Raw genomic sequence first — 21263 nt, 5'->3', positions numbered from 1 at the left:
CTGGCTTGTTGTGGAAGTTTTATTTAGATAATGGCTCTGTGTATGGAAGGTGTTACCTGCCTGGATTGGGCTACAGGTGGTGGGATTTTTGGAGGAGGCAGGCAACAGACATTTTTTGAATGATGACATAACTTGTTTGGTACCCTTTATGGGAAAGGCGTGGAAGGGGTGGGATGGTTGATTCCAGGCGATATGAAACCCACTGCCCAGGGGAAGACGTGGGTGATAGGCTGTCTGGAATGGCGTAACCGAGGACCCCCATGGAATCTTCAGGTCTCACCTGACCCCACGTGTGGGAAGAGGAGCTCAGGATGGTTTATTAAGGTAGGGGACGCAGGCTTTCCCGGAAGTTACCTGTTGCCTAAGCTTTCAGTGCTGCTCCACCGCGCCCTCTGCTGTCCTGGATGTGTGCAGCATCGTTGTTTTCCTCTTGATTACTTGCTTCGCGTTAACTGCACAGAATTGAATTCCAGGAGGAGGTACTTCTTTGTAGAAACTAGTTGGGCACAACTGGTTCAGAATTCCAGGAAGAGTGTTTTAGAAAGGGGAAATTGACTGTTGTGTGAGCCTGTGTGTTTGGAGTGAAACTGGCGGATTTGGATCACACCCTTGGGATGGGGTGGACCCATGCCTCAGGCACCTCTCCGCCTTGCGTTGCCGGGTCTATCTCTCCGACTGGCTTGTAGTTGAGATGGGATATCTGGGGAAGAGCGTTCTAGGCAGAGAGAATAAAAGGAAGGACTGGAGCGTAGGGGGAGGACAAAGGTGAGGGCAGCATGGTTTTAGCACATGGTGGGTCCTGGTCATCTTTGCATTTCAGTATTTTCAGAACTAACCTCATTCGCGTTGATGAGTGTATGCTCTTCTTGTTTGTTGCTCATAAACAGTGCTGCAGGCTCTCTGTACACCTATCTTTGCAAACACGTGCTAGTATTTATGTAGAACAGAGTTCTAAAGTGGGTTGTGGCAGTAAAAGCTACGTGTGTTTAAATTTAGATCCTGCCCAAATCGCCCTTCCAAAAAGCCTCTTTAAAACCATGAGTCTTTCTGTCCAGGCATCCTGTCTCCATTTCGTCAGGTCCTCTTTTATGTCTTTCAGTACATTTTTAGTTTTCTTTGTGTAGGTCTTACTATTTTGTTGTTGTTATTTATTTATTTGTTTTTTGGCCGTGCCGCACGGCATGTGGGGGGATCCCCGACCAGGGATCAAACCTGTGCCCCCTGCAGTGGAAGCACAGAGTCTTAACCACTGGACCCCCAGGGAAGTGCCAAGGCCTCATTTTTAATGTGTTCATTCTTATGGGTTTTTCAGTCTTGGATTTGTTCTGTGGCATGTTTGCTTTTGGCACGTGGTAGGAAACATTCTGCCATGCACACCTTCTGACACTTTGTTTGGCCTCAGGTAGTTTGCCCTTGACGGACAAGGAGAAACTGTCTTCAATGGCTTCGCTGGTGGCTTATGAAGACTCGGACTCAGAGGCTGAGACTGAGCCTGCGGGCAGTTTTAATCCTGCCATCCAGATGAAAGACGCTTCTGATGCCGTCAGACCTCCTGGGCCGGATTTTGCCTCGGAAGTCCTGGATGCAAAGAACGGGGGAGCACTGCCCACAAAGCATGGTTCCTGTGAAGACACAGCCGGCTGTCGTCTCCCTCTGGCTCGGCTCTGGAGCAGGGACTCGGGATCTTGCCCCAACCAGAGGCTGCAGTGGCCCAGGACAGAGCCTGAGGTCACCTTCCCCACCAGCCAGCCTGCTCGTCCTTCCCTGTGGGCCAGCCATGCTCCAGCTGGCCACGTGCCCCTGGCAGCTGCCCGCTTGAAGCAGGTGAAGCTCTTCTGGGGAGCTTCTGGCTCCCCTGAGCCATCTTGCTGTGCCCGAACCGGATCTGAAACGCCAGGTGAAGACGGCAGCAGCTCCCTTCAGAGGCGGTGGCGTGAGGACTGTGTTGTACCCTATACCCCGAAAAGACGGAGACAGTTGCAAAAAGCATTAAGCACGGAAACGGGGAAGAGTAAAGCCGTGGAGCCCCAGGGTCCCTGTGCAGGGCGCGCCCCAGCCCCTCTCTGTGTGGCGCCCCAAGTGTCCGAGTTTATTCAGCCGTATTTGGACAGTCAGTATAAGGAAACCAAGATTCCAAGGAAGGTACTGTTCCATCTGAGGGGCCACCGGGGCCCAGTCAACAACATTCAGTGGTGTCCAGTCTCTTCCAAGAGCCACATGCTCCTCTCAACTTCTATGGATAAAACCTTCAAGGTAAGACTTGAGGGAAATTGCTCTTTTCGGCTGCTCTTAGCGATAAACTGCTGGGCTGTTTTGTTCTTCGAAACGGTGAGGTCGGGCCTGGTTACAGGCTGAATGCTTCTTTTTTTTGATGTCGGGGGTAGGAGTTTATTTATTTATTTTGGCTGTGTTGGGTCTTCGTGCGAGGGCTTTCTCCAGTTGCGGCGAGCGGGGGCCACCCTTCGTCGCGGTGCGCCGGCCTCTCCCATTAAGGGGCACAGGCGCTGGACGCGCAGGCGCAGTAGTTGTGGCTCACGGGCCCAGCCGCTCCACGGCACGTGGGATCCTCCCAGACCGGGGCTCGAACCCGCGTCCCCTGCATCGGCAGGTGGATTCTCAACCGCTGCGCCACCAGGGAAGCCCCCTGGCTGAACGTTTTTTTGGGGGGCATTTCTGGAGTTCTCTTTGTTGCCTTTGGGAGAGGGTTTTCAGCGGCCCACCTGGACGGCTGGTGCGCTCTGTCCCATCGCCGCCCCCCCCCCAGGCGGTCTTCCCAGGCCACCAGAGGATGCTAGTCCCGCCCCTCCTGGGGGCGCCAGGGGCGCCCAGACACACTCACATCCCAGAGGATGAGGTCGCTGAGGGGGAGGGAGCAGAGGGGGAAGAAAGGCCCAGGCCAGGCCCTAGGACCTTGGGGCCATCCGCTGTGACCCGCACTGAGTGCTGAATGACGTGCTGTGCTGGATGCAGGGGGTGTAAAGGTCGCTGAGCTGACCCTGGCTTCCAGGCCAGCACAGTGGGCTAGGGGCCATGGACTAGCGGAGAGGCGCTCGCCAGCCTGCGTCGGGGCGTGAGGATGGGACCCCGGGGGGTTCCGTGGGGGCTGAGGGCACCCGGGGGAGGGCAGCAGCTCAGCTGGAGAGGGCTTGGTGAAGGGTTCCAGGAGGGAAGTTTCACTTGGTGAAGGGGGTGGGCTGGGGCAGAAGGACGTTCTTGGCTCTAAGCATGGGTGGCTATGAGGCGCCCGTGATGGGGTGAGGGGCCCGAGGCTGGGGAAGAAGGCAGGCTCAGAGCGGGGAGGGCTTTGGATGCCCTGCTGGGGACTTCCGGTTTACATAGAAACCCTTTTTTGGTTGTTATTTATTTATTTTGAAAGGTCCTGAGGTAAGGCAGACTTGCAAGTAAGCAGTGCCCATGTGGACAGGTAGGTAGTGTGACAGCTGTGTCACACCTGCCTGGAACCTGCCCTCCAGGCCCCTCGCCCGCCCCCCAGGACTGTCCTCTGTCCCCCTCCTCACTTTTCTCGGCCCCTAGTTGCTGCCAAATACACGTAAGCCAAACAAAAGCTTCCTGGAAAGAAAGTAGCTTTGGAGTTGCAGGGACGTGGCTTCAGATGCGGCTTTGCTGTGAGTAGCTGGTCAGCTGCCCAAGCCGCCCCCTCTGAGTCTGGAGGCTCATCTGTGAAGGGCCTGGTTGTACCTGGGTCATGGGACTGTGTGACGAAAATGCTTCCAAAGCCCCTGGTGCGGAGGTAGGAGCCCCACGGGTGCTCAGTAGATGTCGGCTTCCCCCCACCTGTTTTCCTCGCGGTTCTAGATCCTGCCTGCCCAGGACACTGTATTTGCATGTGTCATTTGGAGCTTTTTTTCCCAGGAGGCATTTTTGGAAGCTAAGAAAGGAAGCCCAAGTACAGTGAAGTCTTGGAAACGACCTCTGTCGATGAGTGTCGTTTTAGGTGGCACGTTTGAGTCCTGGAATGAAGTGTCTGTGTCCTTGTCTGCGAGGCTGACGGAGTGCTGTGGGGCCAGTGTCATGTCCTGTCTGCAGCCTGGAGCCCCCGGGTTTACACGCACATCTTTGCTGCCTTTTCAGGAGGCTCCTGGCGTCCCTGGTGTGCATTGTCACATGCTTGCACCCATCCCCCAGTCCTGGGGCTTCTCGGCTCTCCCTCCCGAGAGCCTGCACCTGTCCCTTTGGTCAGGAGCCTATCTGGAGGGTTCCTGGTGGGCAGTGTCTGGCTGGCCCCCTGAGTTAGAATGACCTGGGCTCAAGGGCTGGCTCCATCCCCAACAGCTTCGCGATCTTGGGCAAGGCACCTGACCTCTCTGAGCCTCTTTCCTATCGATGAGACAAGCTTGTGAGACCTACGGCCGGAGCTTCTCAGGTGGGACACACGCCCAGGTGCTGTGTCTAAAGCCCCCAGTGTGACACCGGGCCCGTGGCGTGGTGGAGTTCTGTGGCGAGTGGCACGGTTACAGGTGGGCCACCTGAAGGGCGTGAGCAGCCCCTTCCTAGGACCGGGGGGGGCGGGGCCAGTCCTCCAGACGGGCAGCCCGGGCTTGTGTGTGTGTGTGTAGTGTGCGATGTGTGTGTATAGTATGTGACGTGTTGTGTGTGTGTGTTTGCGCGAACGTGCAGGTAGTTAAATTTTTTCCTTTTTTCTTCCTTTTTTTTTAATTTTAAAATTTTATTTATTTTTTTATACAGCAGGTTCTTGTTAGTCATCCATTTTATACACATCAGTGTATACCTGTCAATCCCAATCTCCCAACTCATCCCACCAGCACCACCCCCGCCACTTTCCCCCCTTGGTGTCCGTCCATACGTTTGTTCTCTACATCTGTGTCTCCATTTCTGCCCTGCAAACCGGTTCATCTGTACCATTTTTCTAGTCTCCACACATGTGCGTTAATACACGATATTTGCTGAGGAGGCGGCAAGCTTGCCGGGGCCTCAGAGGACGGGCTGGGTCGCTGTGGGCAGAGCCGGGTGGAGGGATGTGTCTGCTGCCCACCTGCCCTCGGGGCTGTGTCTCCTGGTGGGGAAGGGCAGGCCTGGAGCCCAGTGGGGACCGGTCCGCACCCGGCCTCAGGGAGGCGCTCTGTGGGACCTGCTGCGGTCACTTTTGCCCAGGACGTTTCGATTTCCTGAGCAGGGGCGTCCCATGATAGTTTTGGGACAGAGAGCGTCTGAGTGACGCCGCTGACTCGGGGCGTTGGGTTTGTTCGGCGTGTAGCGGGTGTTCGCCTAGAGATGAGCCTGCGGGCTGTGTGCTGGGGAGGCCGGGAGGCCCCGCGGAGGGGACCTGGGGGCAGCCAACCCGCTGTGACAGCTCATGACCAGAAGAGGGCGCAGTTGGTCCACCTTGGGACGGCCGCTCAGGCAGAGGGACTCTGTTACAGGAAAGCAAGCCCTGCTTGGGGCAGTTCCCTGAGGCCTCCCCTGGCCGTGGGGCTGCCCTGGCCGCGGGGCTGCCCTGGGCGGGGCCTGGCATGGCTGCGTCGCCCATCTGTCCCGAGGACGGTGGTGTGTGCTGCAGGCTATGACGCAGGCACTGGCTCCTTGCTTGGCCTGGCACCCTCCAGGGAGCCCTGCCCCCCGCGCTGTCCGGCTCTCGTGGTGGGGGCTGCACAGTGGCGTTGGGGGTGGTCCCAGGGGCAGAGTGTGGCTGCCCTCATGGCTGCTGCCGCCCGCATCTCCTGACCATCTTCTTATTGTGGGTGTCTCGAAAATCAACGCATTTGTGAGCCATAGATGCAGATAGTCTGGCCAGGGTCCTCTCTGTTTTATGATGTCTGACAGTTTTCAGTGACAGAGTTATTTGGCAAATCGATGTTAAGCAACTTTCCAGTGTGAAGACCTTGAGGCAGGGCTGGAGGAGCCAGGATGGGAAGATGGATGGAGAGCAGCTGGGGGCCGGGGCCTGGAAGCCAGGGAGGGAAGTCCCGGCTGGGGCCTTGGAAGTGCTGGGACCTCGGGGCTGTGTGTGCACCGGTGGGCAGCCGGCAGCCCTGGGCAGGATGGTGTGCTTTTCCCTCCCTGGTGTCGGAAGGTGGGCCGCGTGGGTGTCCTTGTGGTCTGGTAGGAGCTGGAGGGGTGCTTGGGAGGCATTGTGTGGATGCTTCATCTGGGGTGGGGACAGGACCGTGGGCACAGGCCGGAGTCCTGGCTTGCTGCAGCCCAGTGCTGGGTGGAGAGCAGATGCTGGGCGAGTAGGGAATGAGCTAGAAGAGGTGGGTGCGACAGGGCACACCCCTCTTCCCCCCTCCCCCTCGCCACTCTGTGCTCCCTTTCGAGGGTACCTTCCCCTTGTCTTTTGGTTAAAGTCTACCAGAGTGCCTTCTTGCCCCTGCCTTGGTCAGGAAGGAGGGGAGAGCTTGGGGGCTGGGGTCACAGGACTTCAATTTGAACCCTCCCTCTGCTGCTGACTGGCTGTGTGATATCAGGCAAGTTACTTCACATCTCTGAGCCTCAACCTGTGTTATGTAAAGTAGGGGTAGTTATGCATAGCTTGCTGGGTTTTCATGAAAAATAAGGGATATTAGTTATGAATTACCTGGTGTGGCTCCTGGCACATAGTAGGCACTTACTACATGCTCCCTCTCTTGCTCTCCCTGGGAATTTTCACCTTTCTGTAACCACGGGGTGGTATCTCTTTCTACCTGCATTGCCATGGAACCGTGTCTGCTTGTAGATTTTAAACTTCTTGAGCATGGGAACTGTACCGAAGCCACTTTTATATTCCCCATAGCACCCGGCACAAAGTTTTGTACATGTTAAGTGATCAGTAAAGATTAAAAAATTATTTTGGATTTTACTTCCAGCCTTTGGGAAAGGATTGTCTTTGAAGTGCATAAATGCTCTTCGCCACTAGGGGGCACAGTAAGACAGTATAAGCTGCACCCCCAAGCTTCTAGAACGTGGAAGAATCCTTGATTCAAGGTAACATTTACTGAAATACGGTTTCTTTTCTGATCAGGAGAAAAACAACACAATCCATTTGATTAATCTAAAGAACGTGGAGTGCCAGTTCCTTCATTTCCTTAAAATGCAGCTTTGGAATTCATAAATTTCAATTGGGCACATTACAGCAGAAAGATACTTATTTTAATATGTTCTAAATGTTCTGTGAGCAGTAAATTATGGTTATATTAGTTTAGAAAAATTTACAGCTCGAGAAATCAAGTAAAACAAAACAATGACTCATAATTCCGCATCGATGCTCTGTTTTCTTTCCTGCCTGTCCCTCCCTGGCCCTGTCGGTACCGTGCATCTGTTCCTGTGCTCGTAATCCCAGCACGAATACCCTCCTGTACACTCTTTTCATTTCCCCGCGTCTTCACTTGGCTCAACATGCTTGAACACCCACCCATTCCACGTAAAGGTAGAATTCAGACTTCGAGGCCCTTTTTGAAGGAAAAAGCACAAATGAAACGTATCCTGCTTTGGCCAAACACGGGCAGCCCTCATTGTCAGCCCCGTGTGCAGAGCCCTCTGCCAGGCACTGAGAAGACTCCCAGAGGCATATGGTATGTTTCTTGCTGCCAGGGACCGACGTTGAAGATGCAGAAAACTCGAAGAATGAAGGAGAAAACAGAAATCACTGACAATCCTCACCCCGAGCCAGCAGCTCATTAACACAGGGACCTCCCCTGGTCAGGACCAGCGCATCCCTCTACGGTTACGGTTACGGTTACGGAATCGGAATCGGTCTAGCGCTGCAGAGCGTGTGTGGTTTTGATTGTGCGCTGCCCCACCCCCAACTTTTGTACTGTTTCTAAGGGGCATTTTTCTAGCTCATTAAAAACTTTCCCCAAACATATTTTTCTCACTCTCTCAGATTCTAAACTTTGCCTGGTCATTTCCATGTTGTGTCCTATTGTTTCCTGCTTTTGTTTTTCAAATAGTCAGTGAACTGCAGTGAACATGGCTATACATAAATGTCTTTTTGCTGCTTTAATGCAGTTAAGGAGGGCTTTGATTTGAACCCAAGCTTTAGCTAAAGCCTTTGTGTGTGGTGAGTAGAACTTGATTAGATTGGCCAACCTCCGTCAGTGCCATTGTTATTTGAGACTCCTGGGTTGCCATTTCGTATCTGCTGCTTGGTAGCTGTGTGACTTTGGGAAAATCACCTAGCCTCTCTGATCCCACATTTTTCTTACTGGTAAAATAGGGATAATGGCTACCTGTTAGGGTTGTTGCTGTGGAAAAGAAATGAGAAGACGCAGCCCAGTGCCTAGCAGTGGGAGGGGCTGAAGAAACAGGTTCCCGACTCCCCTGCATCTGGATCTATTAATTAAAAACAACTGGATGAAAGACAAATCACCCAGAATCCTCCGACTTCATGTAACTCTTGTTCTTGTGCATCTTTTCATAATCTGTCTATAGCTATAAATTTTTCAAGAGTTTCAATGTTACTGTTCCTGAGATGGATACTTTTAAAATTTAGCAAGTTTTTGAGATTGTCTGTACCAAGCCGTTTACCCACTCCATTTTCATGCACTGTGCGCTTAGAAGTTTATATTGGAGGGCTGGGTGCATGTCTCCAAACTGATCGTGTTCAAGTGTGATGGAAGAGAATGCACCCAGCAACGTTTGCCAGTTTGCAGAGTGTTTTTGTGTCTGGGCCTCTGGCAGTGCTGGGGCCAGCGATTTCACACCTGAAGAGACCCAGGAGAGTGAGTGTCCGGCAGGGCAGGTGGTCCGCCAGGTGGGCCTCGGGTCCCCTTCTTATGTACGTTGTCCTGGAGGCTGTGACCTCTGCCTGTGATACAGATGAGAGGACGGGGAGAGCCAACCATCCCGGAGCGCCCCCCACCTGCTAGGCACACCCCTAAAACACCCCATCTCGTCTTTATAACAGGTGTACAAGGCAAGTGCCGTTATTATTCCCATTTTACAGGTGAGGAAGTCGAGGCACAGAAGGTTAAGGGATTTGTCCACGGTGACACAGCTGGTAAACGGTAGAGGCAACTGTCTGACAGGCTCCAGAGCCTGAGCAACAGAAGCTAGAAGACGTGTTCTGCTCCTCTGCCTCTGAGAATAAAGGATGGAAAAGCATATCCCCTTGCCTGGGTGGTGCCCAAGCACGGCCCAGCTTCAAAGCCTTGTGGTTCTCGTAAGGGGCATCGGGAGACGAGGTGATTTCCATGGTGGTTTGGATTTGCATTTTTATGTATTACAGGATCCCGTTGATTTGTCATTGTTAGCGTATCAGATTATGTTAGGGTATCTTAGGTGTGCTTTGTAGAAAGTAATGTATCTCCGATTCAAAGACAAGGAATTTATGGATTCAAGTGCCAGCGTGAGGGTTTATTTCAGTTTTGAAAGAATTATTCTTGACGGATTTTACAAAATGAGATGGAGAAATGATGGGATGTGTAGAGTGAGGACTCGTGGAGCATTATGCAGATGATTGGCAATTTATTCCAAGCACGAGGCAAATCTATTGGAAATGAGAGCCGCACAGCTGGGGAGGAGGGTTGGGTTGTGGTGGTGGGCGTTTGGTATTTGGGGAGTGAATGATTAACAGTGCATCGAGGGTAATTAGGTGAAGGCGAGGAGAGAATGGGTGGTGGTGGGCAGGCGAGCGGGCGTGTGTGCCCGCAGAGATCCTCTGGTTCCATCTGCATTTGACAGAAGCCCAGAGAGGGGAAGACACTTGCCCGAGGGCACGCAGGGAGGTCAGGTGTAGGAAGTGTTGGGCTGCTTCCCTCTCTGCACCCTATGTTTGCTCCTCTCCGTTCCCATCCTTTACGCGTTTTCCTTCCAGGGAAAGTTCACGATCATCTGAATTGTAACAGACCGGGGAGTGAGGGCTTTAGGCTGGTTGACAGCAGGGCTGCCGAGCCTCCGGGAGGAGCTGTGAGATCCTGGGTTGGAACCTTCTCCTCGTGGGAAGTGAAGTTTTGACACTCCTCTCCCCCATATGAAAGCTGCAACGTTTCTGAGGCCAACAAATGAGACATTTCCCACTTCTCCCTGGCTTGCCAGAAGGGCCTTGTAAGCTTGTGACTTACAGGAAAAACCCTGGGTTGAAAGAGGGATAAGAGAGGAAAGTGTGGCGGAACCCAAGCTGTGTTTTCTTTCTGTCTTTTGAAAACTTCATTCGGTTTAACTTAAACAGTTCAGTGTCCCCAGTGCCAGATGCTGATGGGGAGAAAACAGTGCCGTGTGAAGGTGCAGACTGTTCTCCGGGAACCGGCCTCATCCAGTCTCATCCTGTGTCATTAAGGGAAGAATAGAGCAATTTGGGAAAATGCTTTTAATGTAATTGAAAAATGCAGATTGCAAAATTGGCACACTTAGGAGTTGAGACAGTCTAGTAAATTATTTCTTGCTGCTTTTAAAACTTGGACACAGAAGACTCTTAAAGGCCCCTATCTAGTGCCCAGTGATGGCTTTGTCCTTCTCCTTTTTTTTTAAAAAAAAAGGCAGAAAATTAAAGATGTAACCATAGACCGTCCACTCAAACATATGGACTATGAACATTTTGCAAGGAGCGTTTCCTTCTAGTCTTTTTTCCCATGTGCGTCAACTGATTTTAATCATACCCTAGGTACTTTATCTTTTGTAACCAGCATTAAAAAATGTCATGGTGGTCATTTCCTCTCCCAACTGCTAGTATTTTTATCCCTTAAAAGAAGGAGTGGGTAAGTCTCTCCAACTTCTTAGCCTTTTCTCCCGGCTTCTGCTGTTTGCAGTCTGGCGTCTCTCCCGGAGGGACATGGCTCTAGCAAAGACCCCACGAACTGGGGGAGTGGAGCAGGATGCAGGAGCCAGAGCACTTGAGTGAGGCCGTGGTGTCAGCCCAGCGTCCCTGGAAGCCTGCCTTCACATAGCTTCCCTTTGGCAAGCTTCCTGAAGTTTCTTTACTCGACAAGAAAAAAGAGAGCATGCTTCAGCCCCCCTCACAAGACACTGTGACCCAGAATGAAACGGAGGAGGGAGGGGCAGGAGGGCTTTGGAAACCTGGCACCGGGGAGGCTGTAGCTCTGCTTTGCCAGGGGTCTTGGAGCTGGTCCAGGGCTGTCTTTCCTCACGAGGAGTGAGGTGTGGGGACCTTGGCCCCTCCCAGGGAAGGGGGGCCACAGGGAGATGGGCGACACCCCCCCCCCGGTCTATTTCCGGTCAAGGGCGTTCACTCTGGGACTCCGATTAGTGAGATGATCTGCGTGTGCCTGGATTGAGCTTCTCATTTTTCTTATCTAGTTTTCTATTGCTTTGCCTTTTTGTTTTATTTTTCTGGGGAATTTCTTCCTTTATCTTTCAATCCTTTTTCTCCTGGGATTTGGTTATTTCTGATATCCTATGCTTAAACTTTTCTACTGAAGTATAACATATATTCAGAAAAGTATTCAGTTCTACCATATTATTACATTCCAAGAGCTGTTTCTTATTTTCTGAATGTTCCTTTAAAAGATATTTATAGTGTATTATTTTTTATTGCATATTTACAAGGTCTTTTCTTAGCTCTCTGAGTTCTTTGAAAGTTTTCCCATGTTTCCTGCAATGTTTCTGTCTCTTTTCAGCGCCTTTTGTCTTTTTGTTTTGGTGTCTGTGTTTCACGTTAGACATTTTCTGCTGCTCGTTCTGATTCAGAAGGGAGACCCGAAAAAGCTGATGTGACCATAGGCTCTGTGTGTGTGCGCGTGCTCGTGTGTGTGTGTGTGTGTGTGTGTGTGGCTTGTTCACAGTGACATTGTTACAGAGTGATGAGGTAAGCTGGACCCTCAAATGTGAACATCTCTGATTATTTTCTCTCAGCTTAGTCAGTTTCCCAGAGAGGAACCTTCCACTCCCTGGGGTGTGCTCAGCCCTGCTGCCCGCATTCTGGCGTCTGAGTGGGAAAGAGGGCTGGGGTCTTTGTGTAGTATGCAAACTTCACTCTCTGTGCTGTCCTCCAGCTGGCTTTTTCACTCACGTGTGGTGCACATCTTTCCCTCTCAGTGCCCAGATCGACTTCATTCTTTCTTTTTTTTCTTGTAACACTCACGTGTGGTGCACATCTTTCCCTCTCAGTGCCCAGATCGACTTCATTCTTTCTTTTTTTTCTTGTAATTGGGGTATAGTTGCTTTATAATATTGTATTCGTTTCTGCTGTACAATGAAGTGTCAGCTATATGTATACATATATCCCCTCCCTCTTGGACCTCCCTCCCCCCCCCCATCCCACCCATCTAGGTCCCCGCAGAGCACCGAGCTGAGCTCCCTGCGCTCTACAGCAGGTTCCCACTACCTATCTGTTTTACACGTGGTAGTGTGTATATGTCATTCCCAATCTCCAGTTCTGTTTATGGCACACAGCATCATTTATGAACGTGATCATGTCTCCTCATCCTCGGCAGCGCTAGAATTATTACTTTTTTAAACGTTTGCTAATCTAGTGGTATCTTGTTTGAGAACCAGATGAGTTCATTTATGTGCAGCTCTTTTAGAACTGAGCCTGGCACCTCGTTAAGGCTGAAGGAGTGTTTGTGGCCGTGGTTCTTGTCCATTAATCTCCTGTAGTCTTGGTGTTCGTCTTACCGGAGCAATTTACATTCGAATGCTATTGACCTGTCTGAATAACCGCCCCTCCCCACGCCCTGCCATGTGGTGTTTGACTTTGAGTTTGGTATTTCATTATTTTATTTTATTTTTTTTTTGCAGAGAAAACCTAACAGTTTTTGTGGTCAAGTCTGTGGACCTTCCCCTTTGTAATTGTCCCCTGGCTTTAGAGCATGTCCTCCCCATCCCGGGTGCTGATAAGTAGTCACCTATATCTGACCTTCATCTAGAAGTGGTCAGCTGGAGCCAGTTTCAATTCTCGTCATCTCTCCCCGGCTTTCTGTGGGTCCGGCCGTGCGTGCCGTGATGGATGCGCTCCGGGTGCCAGCGATCGATGAGTGAACCAGGGGCAGCCACGCTTGGTGATGCCCCCCCCCCCCACCACGGACGCTGGCTACTAATGATTTAAAATGACCTTCTTCCCATCGGCTGCTTCCATAGGGCACGGATACACCACGGCTACCCAAGCCATTCCCCCCAAAAGAAATGTTCTTTTTGACCATAAAAGAAATACACATACACTATGGAAAAAACAGGAAGTCATAAAGAAAGCAATTGCCCGGTGTCTTTCCACCCAGAGGCAATGACTGCAGACTTTTTAGTATATTTCCATCCACTCTTCAAAAAAATTCCACGTTGTTGAGTTCCAACTCTACATATAATTTAAAATTGCCCCCTCCCCATTGCAGCAGCAGTTTTTAATGCTGTAATTTATTGCAGTGGTTTTTAGCATGTCTGCAAACCCCTAGGGGTCCTCGAGACCCTCTCGTGGGGTCTGTGGGGTGAAAATTATTTTCATAATAACACCTAGAAGTTCCTTGCCTTTCCACTCCCATTCTCTCATGAGTATACGTGGAGTTTTCCAGAGGCTAATGCGGTGTGTGCTGTTGCCATTGATTAAATACAGAAGCAGCTATGAGAACGCAGCTGTCTTGTATTAAGCCAGCCGTTAAAGAGATGGCAAAAATGTAAACAGTGCTTTCTCACTCTTTTTTTTTTTTGGCCTTGGAAAACAGTTCTTTTTCATAAGAAATACGTTATTTACGTTAACGTGTAATGAGTTTATTATTGTTACTTTTACAGAAATTAGTAAATATTTTAAAATGTCCTCGGTTTTAATTTTTAATATGCTCAGTGTGGAGGGATTAAAACTCACATAAACAGCAGCTCTTCGGAGCCCCTCCTAACTTTAGAGAGTGTCAGAGGGACCAAAGGGTTTGAGAACCGCGGTTTTATCCTCTTCTGTAATTCCATTTGGGGCACGTATGTGTCGTTCACAACGGTGTCGCATCCCCGCTCCGGGGCGTGTGTGCAGGCCAGCTCCAGCTCTGCCACGGCCGCCTTCCTGTTTGCTTGGATTTCCGAGCTGTGTGACCGAACCACGATCCTGCAGGGGCCAAGCCTCCCTCCGTCCTCCTGCCTCTCCTCCCTGCCTTCCCTTTTGACCTTTACGCAGATGATTTAACAGCATTACAAAACGATGGGGGACGATCTCCCAATTCCAACATACACTAAAATTACGATTATCCTTTTAACACCCTCCCATCAATTTCTGGTCCATATGGGCGTGTGTTTCTCACAGGGTACGCGCACAATTTTGCAGCCTGCTTTTCCCACTTAACATTCTCTCCCAGCCTCTCCTGCCGCAGCGCTACCGGCTGCCTCTGCGTCTTTGGAGGGCCGTCAATTTCCACTGGTTCCATGATGCTCTATCGAGTTGATTAACTGTAATTTACTTAGCTGTCCTTGGACACTTAGTGGTTGCTAATTTTTGCTATTATAGATAATGCTGAAGTGGTTATCTTCATGCATGAAACCTTTCCTGTTGGATTCTTTCTTTCGGATTGATTCCCTGAAGTGGGACTGCTGGGTCAAAGGGTTGTACATTTTCATGGGTCCAGATACATCTCCTGTCAGATTGCTTTCCAAAAGGATTATACCAATTTGCACTGCCACCACAAAGCCCGCGTAATAACCTACTATTTTGCTTAACTATCATGCCTAGAATTTTCCCTTGGAGCCCCGAGGGGGCAAAGGCTCTTATCTAAGTGAATGTGATCTATAATTATTTAGACTAACACCAAAATTGCTTTCAGAACATTCTAATTCACATACATGCTAGCATTAAAAGTTTCACAAGTAGCAATTTCTCTCTCCCGGCTCACAGTGTGTTTACACAAGCCCTGGCAACTGGAGGGAAAACTGAAGAGCTTTTATAAACAGAAGTGGTCTCTTTCTGAACTAGCTGAAGTGTTATTTTGAAAGGTACAAAAACACAAATTAAAACTCATTTTCATTGTAACCTTTGGTTAGAAAAGTTGTTCGTTCTCATCCTGGTTTCTTTTCATGATCTTTTTGCTCTCACTCAAGTGTGTTCTGAAATATCCTGGCTTCTCGGGGTCTTGTCATGATGCTCTTAGCCAGGTGTGTGTGGGGGGACGGGTGGGGAGCATGTGGCTGTCCCCAGGTGCTGGCAGGGCCTAGGTAGGGAAGAGGAGCGAGACTCTGATTTGCCCCTAGGGCAGGAGCAGGACTAAAGGTGGAATTTGCAGGGGACAGAGTCAGCACAGGTGAGGGAGAACCTCCCAGCACTCAGAACTGGTCACCATGGGGAGCGGATTCCTCTGAAAAGGGCTGAGGATGGAGGGGTTCAGGGCAGGCCGCAGCCCACGTTGCCAGTGGGCAGGGAGGTGGGTGCAGGTGTGTGTCGAGGCTCCAAGGCCCCTTCTGGAACAGTGGCTCTGGTGCCCACGGCCAGCCCCAAGCTTGGTCTTGACACGCGGCAGCCCTGGCCTGCACGTGTTCAGAATGAGGTAGCGAGTCCTCCCCCAGTTTGTCTGGGCTTCCGTGTTCTCATCTGTGAAATAATTACCTCACAGGGCTGTAAGGATCAGATGAGGTTAGATGTGCGAAACCACTTTGTAAACTCTAAACCCTTACAAATGGGAGGTATTATCAAGAACTTCAAGCCAGGGTTTATTCTGTAATTGCCTACTAAGCCGCGTTCCTAAGCACAGGAGGCTTGCGGTCCAATTTGCCTCCAGTCGCCCCGATTTGTTGAACAAATAATCTGGCGGGCGACCATTGACGCCAGCAGCCTCTCCGGGCACCTGGGCTACTTGGGATGCGCCTATTTTCCGGCTCAGCGGCGTGACGTCGGCCGCTGGTCATTGGAGTGTAGACCTGGGACGTGCGAGCCAGGCCTTCTGGACTCGCTGTTGTACGGCCAGTGAGTTGCTCAGGCCTTGTTTTAGGCTCTGTGTGTGGTGTGGGCGGCGAGGGCCCCAGAGGGGCACCGGGTGCCAGAGTGCATGAGTTGCCCGCCCCTCCGAGTCTGTATCGGGAGACCTGCTTCCCCTAGCACTTTCTTTGAGTGAGCATCCGTTGGTCCAGCCATTGATTAAATGCTGGCTCTGGACAGGCTCAGAGGGGATGAGACACCCTTGCTGGCAAGAAAGCTGGTGGGGGTCAGGCATCGAAACAGACGGACAGTGTGACAGGCCCTCCAGGGGCCCCCTGTGTTGGGGACGGACAGACAAGGGCAGTGGGGTGGCTCTCTTGGGGACAGGGGCAGAGGACCAGCCAGGCTTCAGGGAAGGGGAAGGCTGAGCCGGGTCTTGGAGGACGAGGCGGTGGGCAGCTGGCTGGGTGACAGGGATGGCCCCGCACTGTGCTGACCGCCACGCCGTAGGGGGCCAGGGTGGGCGGGCCTACGCAGTGCTGGGGCCCACCGAGGGGAGCCAGGCGGAACTTCTTGTGGGCTCTAGGCCCGGACAGTAGGTGGCATGAGGCCAGCCGCTGCTTCCTGTGTTGGGTCGGCCTCCACACTGGGCTTCTGCATCTCATCTACCCCCCCCCGCTGCGGCACAGGGCTGTCAGCCGAGCTCCAGTCGCACTGTGGTGGGTGAGGGTGTGTGCTCAACCCTGGCCCCCGCACTTTCTAACTGTGTAGCTTCGGGTACGTTACATAACTCTCGGGACCTCAGCTTCTCCATCAGTAAAGCAGGGGCAATCATAGCATCCATCTCAGTCATCTGAGGATTAAACAAGAAAACTCGTGGAAAGCTCTTTGGCGAGCATACAGCAGGTGCTCCCTAATGCAAGCTGGCCCCATCGTTAGCAGCGTCCTTATGTCCATTTTACAGATGAGAAAACTGAGGAGCAGAGAGGGGCACTGAAGGGTGTGTAGCTCCTAAGCACAGAGCTGGTATTTGATCTCCCCTCTTTGTGCTTTTGCATTCTGGGGTTGTTCCCTGCCCCCTTCCTGCGTGGGAACTCCAGAAAGTAGTCATGTGTGTGTTGGCAAGGCCCTTAATCTTCGTGAGTCTTACCTAGTTCATCTGTGAAGTGAGAAGAACTCCAATAACAGTTCCACGATGGCAGGGAGTTTACTTTCCTCCTTTGTTGTATCTCCCCTTCTGGGAGGTGAGCTGAGCAACACAGTACGTGCGGAGAAAACATCTGGGAATGAATGGATAACACCTACTCGGTCTGTCGCACTCTTGTGGGCCTCCTTGGACCTCAAGGGCACGGAGGCTCTTGGAGCTGGTCTTGTCCACGCGCCTTGACGCCGTCCCCCACATCCAATCCATGCAGGAAGCATCCCTGCAGAGGTGGCTGGGCTTTGGAAAGGGCTCGAAGATCGTAGCTGGACACTAAATCAAAGCCGTGATTGCTTCCCACCTGTTGAAATGTTTGCCCGTCCACTCTTAGGTAATGGGCTTGGGCCGATGCTTGCAGCTTGTATGTTTGTTTATTTATTATTTATTTATAAATCATAAATCGAGAAAAGATTTGAGGAGGCTTACTATAAAAGACTCGAGGGCTTCCCTGGTGGCGCAGTGGTTGAGAATCCGCCTGCCGATGCAGGGGACACGGGTTCGTGCCCTGGTCCGGGAAGATCCCACATGCCGCGGAGCAACTAAGCCCGTGAGCCGTGGCCGCTGCGCCTGCGCGTCCGGAGCCTGTGCTCCGCAACGGGAGAGGCCACAACAGTGAGAGGCCCGCATACCGCAAAAAAAAAAAAAAAAAAAAAAGACTCGAATACAGTAAAGCTGTTAAAACAGAACACACCATGAAAAGCCACCCTGAATGGAGAAGGAGGACATAAATCGAGTTCAGGGCTGAGCACTGCCATAGGGCTGGCATGGCTCTGCGTGTCCTCGCGGCCCCGGGGCGGGGGTGCAGGGACGCCCAGTCTTGCTGCCTGAGCGTAGCCACGACAAGTGGTCCCGCGTGGGCACGTGGGCTGGCAGGCCGGCAGGGCCTGGGGACAGGCATTTTATTCCAGGGCCTCGGCTGCGCCGCGCTGAGATCTGAGGGTCAGAGCGGAGGCTTGGGGCAGTTGTGTAGAGTCTGCCTGAGGAGTTCGTGTGCTGTCCCCGGGGCCCCTGGGCCGAGTGGCCTGGGCTGTTCCTCAGTTTTCTGCACCTCAGTTTCTCTCCCGTCAAGTGGCGCTAAGAATACGTACCCGGCTCGGCGGACTGTTGTGGGGGTTAAACGCGGCCCGAGACCTGGCACTTGGCAAGCGCGGTTGTTGCGAGTCTGACCTGTGTGGGCTGTGATCCCGCCGGTGAATGTGGTCCTGGGCAGGTCCTCACCCAGGCCCCCGGGTTCAGAGGGGTCCCGCCGGAGGGGGGTGGCAGGACACAGTGCCCCTGCGTGTCCTCGGCTGGTCTGTACTGACGCCGCGTGCACACTGAGTCTGGCCTGTTCATTAGGGCTTATAAACACTTAAGGAGTTGGAAGCAAAGAGAACATACTTTTTAATTATTTCCCTGCTTGTCTCCAGCAATGCTGTTGTCAAGGAAACCAAAACCTTTGAAAAGCTTTTCAGCTCTCCGGTCAGAAGAGGATACTTGTGTGGGACTTGTGTTGTCTGTGGAAATGGACCCGTCATTCTGTAACAAAAATCTGTGTCTCTTAAAAGGGCTTGCTTCCTTCACTTCTTACAAATAGGACCTTTTTGACCCTTTAACAGAAGATGGAAGGTTGTATACTGGCATTTTCTCTTTTCAAAGAATTGCCCCTATTCTTGACTCCTAGGCTTTCGTTCATTGAGTATCTGTTCCAAGACTCGGATGCTGGGGATGGGAGCGGGGTGCAGTGATGGGTACAGCGTCTCACCTTCCTTGAAAGACTCCTGGCCTCTTCGGGAGAAAGAAACAGGTGGATGTATACTTCTAGTGCATCATAACTGCTCTGGTGGGTGGAGAATCGGATGCCACGGGGCACAAAGGATAGCCCTGGGGGCGCAGTTTCAGCAAGAGTCACAGGGGGTCTTAGAGGATGGGTAGAAGTTGTTCAGCAGCAAAGAGATGGAAGAGCATTCGGGCAGAGGTAGGAGACTGTGCGAAGGCTGGAAGGTGTGGAGGAGCGTGCAGATTACGCGGGGCTGTTCGGCAGGGCTGGTGGGCTGGACCCATAAAGCGAGGGGAGCGAGGTTCTCTGGAGAAGGCTCAGGAGGCAGGGAATCCGGAGTACGGAGTGTGAAGAGGTTGTAAAGGCAGGCTCTTCAAAGCTGTGCTATTTCTGTCAGACAGAACCCTTGCTCCTTGATGCACGGAGACATGTCACTCCTTATATCCCAGGTCCAAAGTGCAGGGACACTGCTAGCACGTTCCGAGTTCAATAATTCACTTTTATTGCAGGAGTACAGCTTTCGCTGTAATGTTTCAGTCAGCCTTCCAGTAAAGCTTTATGATAGTTAAACCCTATCAAGGGCATTGGTTTTATATGAAAAAAATAAATCAGTGTGAGAAAAACAGGAGTCTTGTTTTTAAACAGACCTCGTTGTTTTTCTTTGAAAACTTTAAAAAATAATTTTAGACTGATAGAAGAGTTGTGATCCAGAGTTCCTGCATACCCGTCCCTAGCTTACCGTGGGGCGTTTGTCAAAACCAAGATGTTAACGTCCTTATAATTCAGTTAACTAAACTATAGACTTTGTTCGGATTTCATCAGTTTTCCCCCTAATGTTCTTTTCTCTTTCAGGATCCAAGCCAGGATCCCATGTTGCATTTAGAGCGCTTGTTCTTTTTATTTGTTAATTGTCCGCTATTGGGGTGGGGGTGGGGCTGGGGGGACAGGGAATGGACTGAATCTTGCCCTGGCCACTTATTCTGAGCTCCTTGCACTGAGGCCCCCCACCCCCTGTCCCCCAGTCCCTGGCTGGTGTCCCCCGTCAGAGCCCTACAGCCAAGCTCCAGCTGGACACTTTTTGGTTTTCAGGACCTGTTTCCTTGCGGAATCGTGAACAGGACCAGCAGGTTTGCCCGTTAACGAGGCTCAGTGATCACGCTCCCTTATCCAGCACAGGGGGTCCCTGTCCTAATGGTTGTAGGTTAGCGGTAACAGGTCTCCGGGGCCTTTTCTTTTTTCTTTCTTTTTTTCCTTCTGGATTTAACCCAGCCAGACCTTTGGGCTGACGTTGACATTAGTGAGGGTTTGGAGTTAGACCTCTCACTGCATTGACTTTTTACACAGCTTTCCTGGGGTCTATCAGATAATTGAGCGTGTCTGGGGGCACTGACTGAGAGTGGAAATGTGTTACATTTAATGACTGAAACTAGAACATTCTTTGTGGACGGATAGAAGCACATCTGTAGGTGATTTGGCCTGACGGAAGTCTCAGCTTCTGAGGTTTCCTCCCCTCCCTTCTCCTCCTTCTTTCGCACCCCTCCCCACCTTCCCCCATCCTTTCCTTCGCTGTCTTTTTCTGTACTTTCCCCTTTCCACACCCCCCCTGCCTCTTCTCCCTCTCCCCCTCCAGTTTTCTCCTTCCATTCCTGACAGGCCGGTGAAGCTGTTGCCACAGAAACAGGAGCCCAGCAGAAGCTCTGCTCTGCTTTCCGGATGCTTCTGAGGATGATGATATAGATAATGTTGAGTTCTAGAATGAGCTGAGCCCTGGCCTGTGGCCTTCAGAGGCCCTTCATTTATCAAAGGCCAAACTGGCACCACGGCTCATAAATCTGTTCAGTAGATGGTTATTTTTGATTTGGCAACTTCCAAATTTTGAGTAATCCACTTTCCCGTGGCTCCAGAAGACTGCTTGCAACCCGTGTGAAAAATACTCAGTGGAGTTTACTTATATGAACAGAGGGAAAACACCAGGGAAAGGCAGTGGGGCTGCCAGGTGCAGAGGGTCATTTACGCTCCACTTGGGAGGTGTGTGCTGTGTCGGTTGCATTTTTGGGAGGGGTGACTGATTGTTCTTTTTTTTTTTTTTTTTTTTTTTTGCGGTACGCGGGCCTCTCACCGCTGTGGCCTCTCCCGTTGCGGAGCACAGGCTCTGGACGCGCAGGCGCAGCGGCCATGGCTCACGGGCCCAGCCGCTCCGCGGCACGTGGGATCCTCCCGGACCGGGGCACGAACCCGCGTCCCCCGCATCGGCAGGCGGACTCTCAACCGCTGCGCCACCAGGGAAGTCCGACTGATTGCTTTTAACAGAGGTTGGGGGAAAGAGAAATATCGTTGGGGCCTTAAAAAAATCTTGAGATACTTAGTTTCACTCAACTAATGTTCGGTGAGGACTTGCCAGTTCTGAGACAGGCGCTGCTCCTCTGGAGAAGCCCGTACTTGAGTAACAGAGCTGGGGTACGTGTGCACGTGCATGTGTACGCAAGAGCGGGCGCGTGCACGTGCAGACACACACACACACACTTTACTGCAGTGTCACATTCCTTGATATTTGTCATAGTAATCCAGTGAGT

General features: G+C 51.7%; 1 protein-coding gene across 8 annotated transcripts in view; it reads left to right on the top strand.

Moving 5' to 3' along the window:
* Positions 1–21263, top strand: part of WDR25 (WD repeat domain 25) — a 180406-nt gene that overhangs the window by 39773 nt on the left and 119370 nt on the right. For 5 of the 8 annotated variants that reach the window (XM_067027755.1, XM_059058366.2, XM_059058365.2 and 2 more), the window contains exon 2: positions 1403–2253. In XM_067027755.1, the coding sequence (XP_066883856.1) occupies positions 1441–2253 (813 nt within the window). In that variant the 5' untranslated portion in view covers positions 1403–1440. The remainder of the gene's footprint in view (positions 1–1402; positions 2254–21263) is intronic. The other 3 variants (XM_067027752.1, XM_067027756.1, XM_067027754.1) reach the window with 1 other exon arrangement.

Source organism: Kogia breviceps, chromosome 3 (assembly GCF_026419965.1).
Source record: "Kogia breviceps isolate mKogBre1 chromosome 3, mKogBre1 haplotype 1, whole genome shotgun sequence".
NCBI classification, from domain to species: domain Eukaryota; kingdom Metazoa; phylum Chordata; class Mammalia; order Artiodactyla; family Physeteridae; genus Kogia; species Kogia breviceps.
Note: the sequence above shows the minus strand (reverse complement) of the source record. Positions and strands in the feature narration are given on the sequence as shown.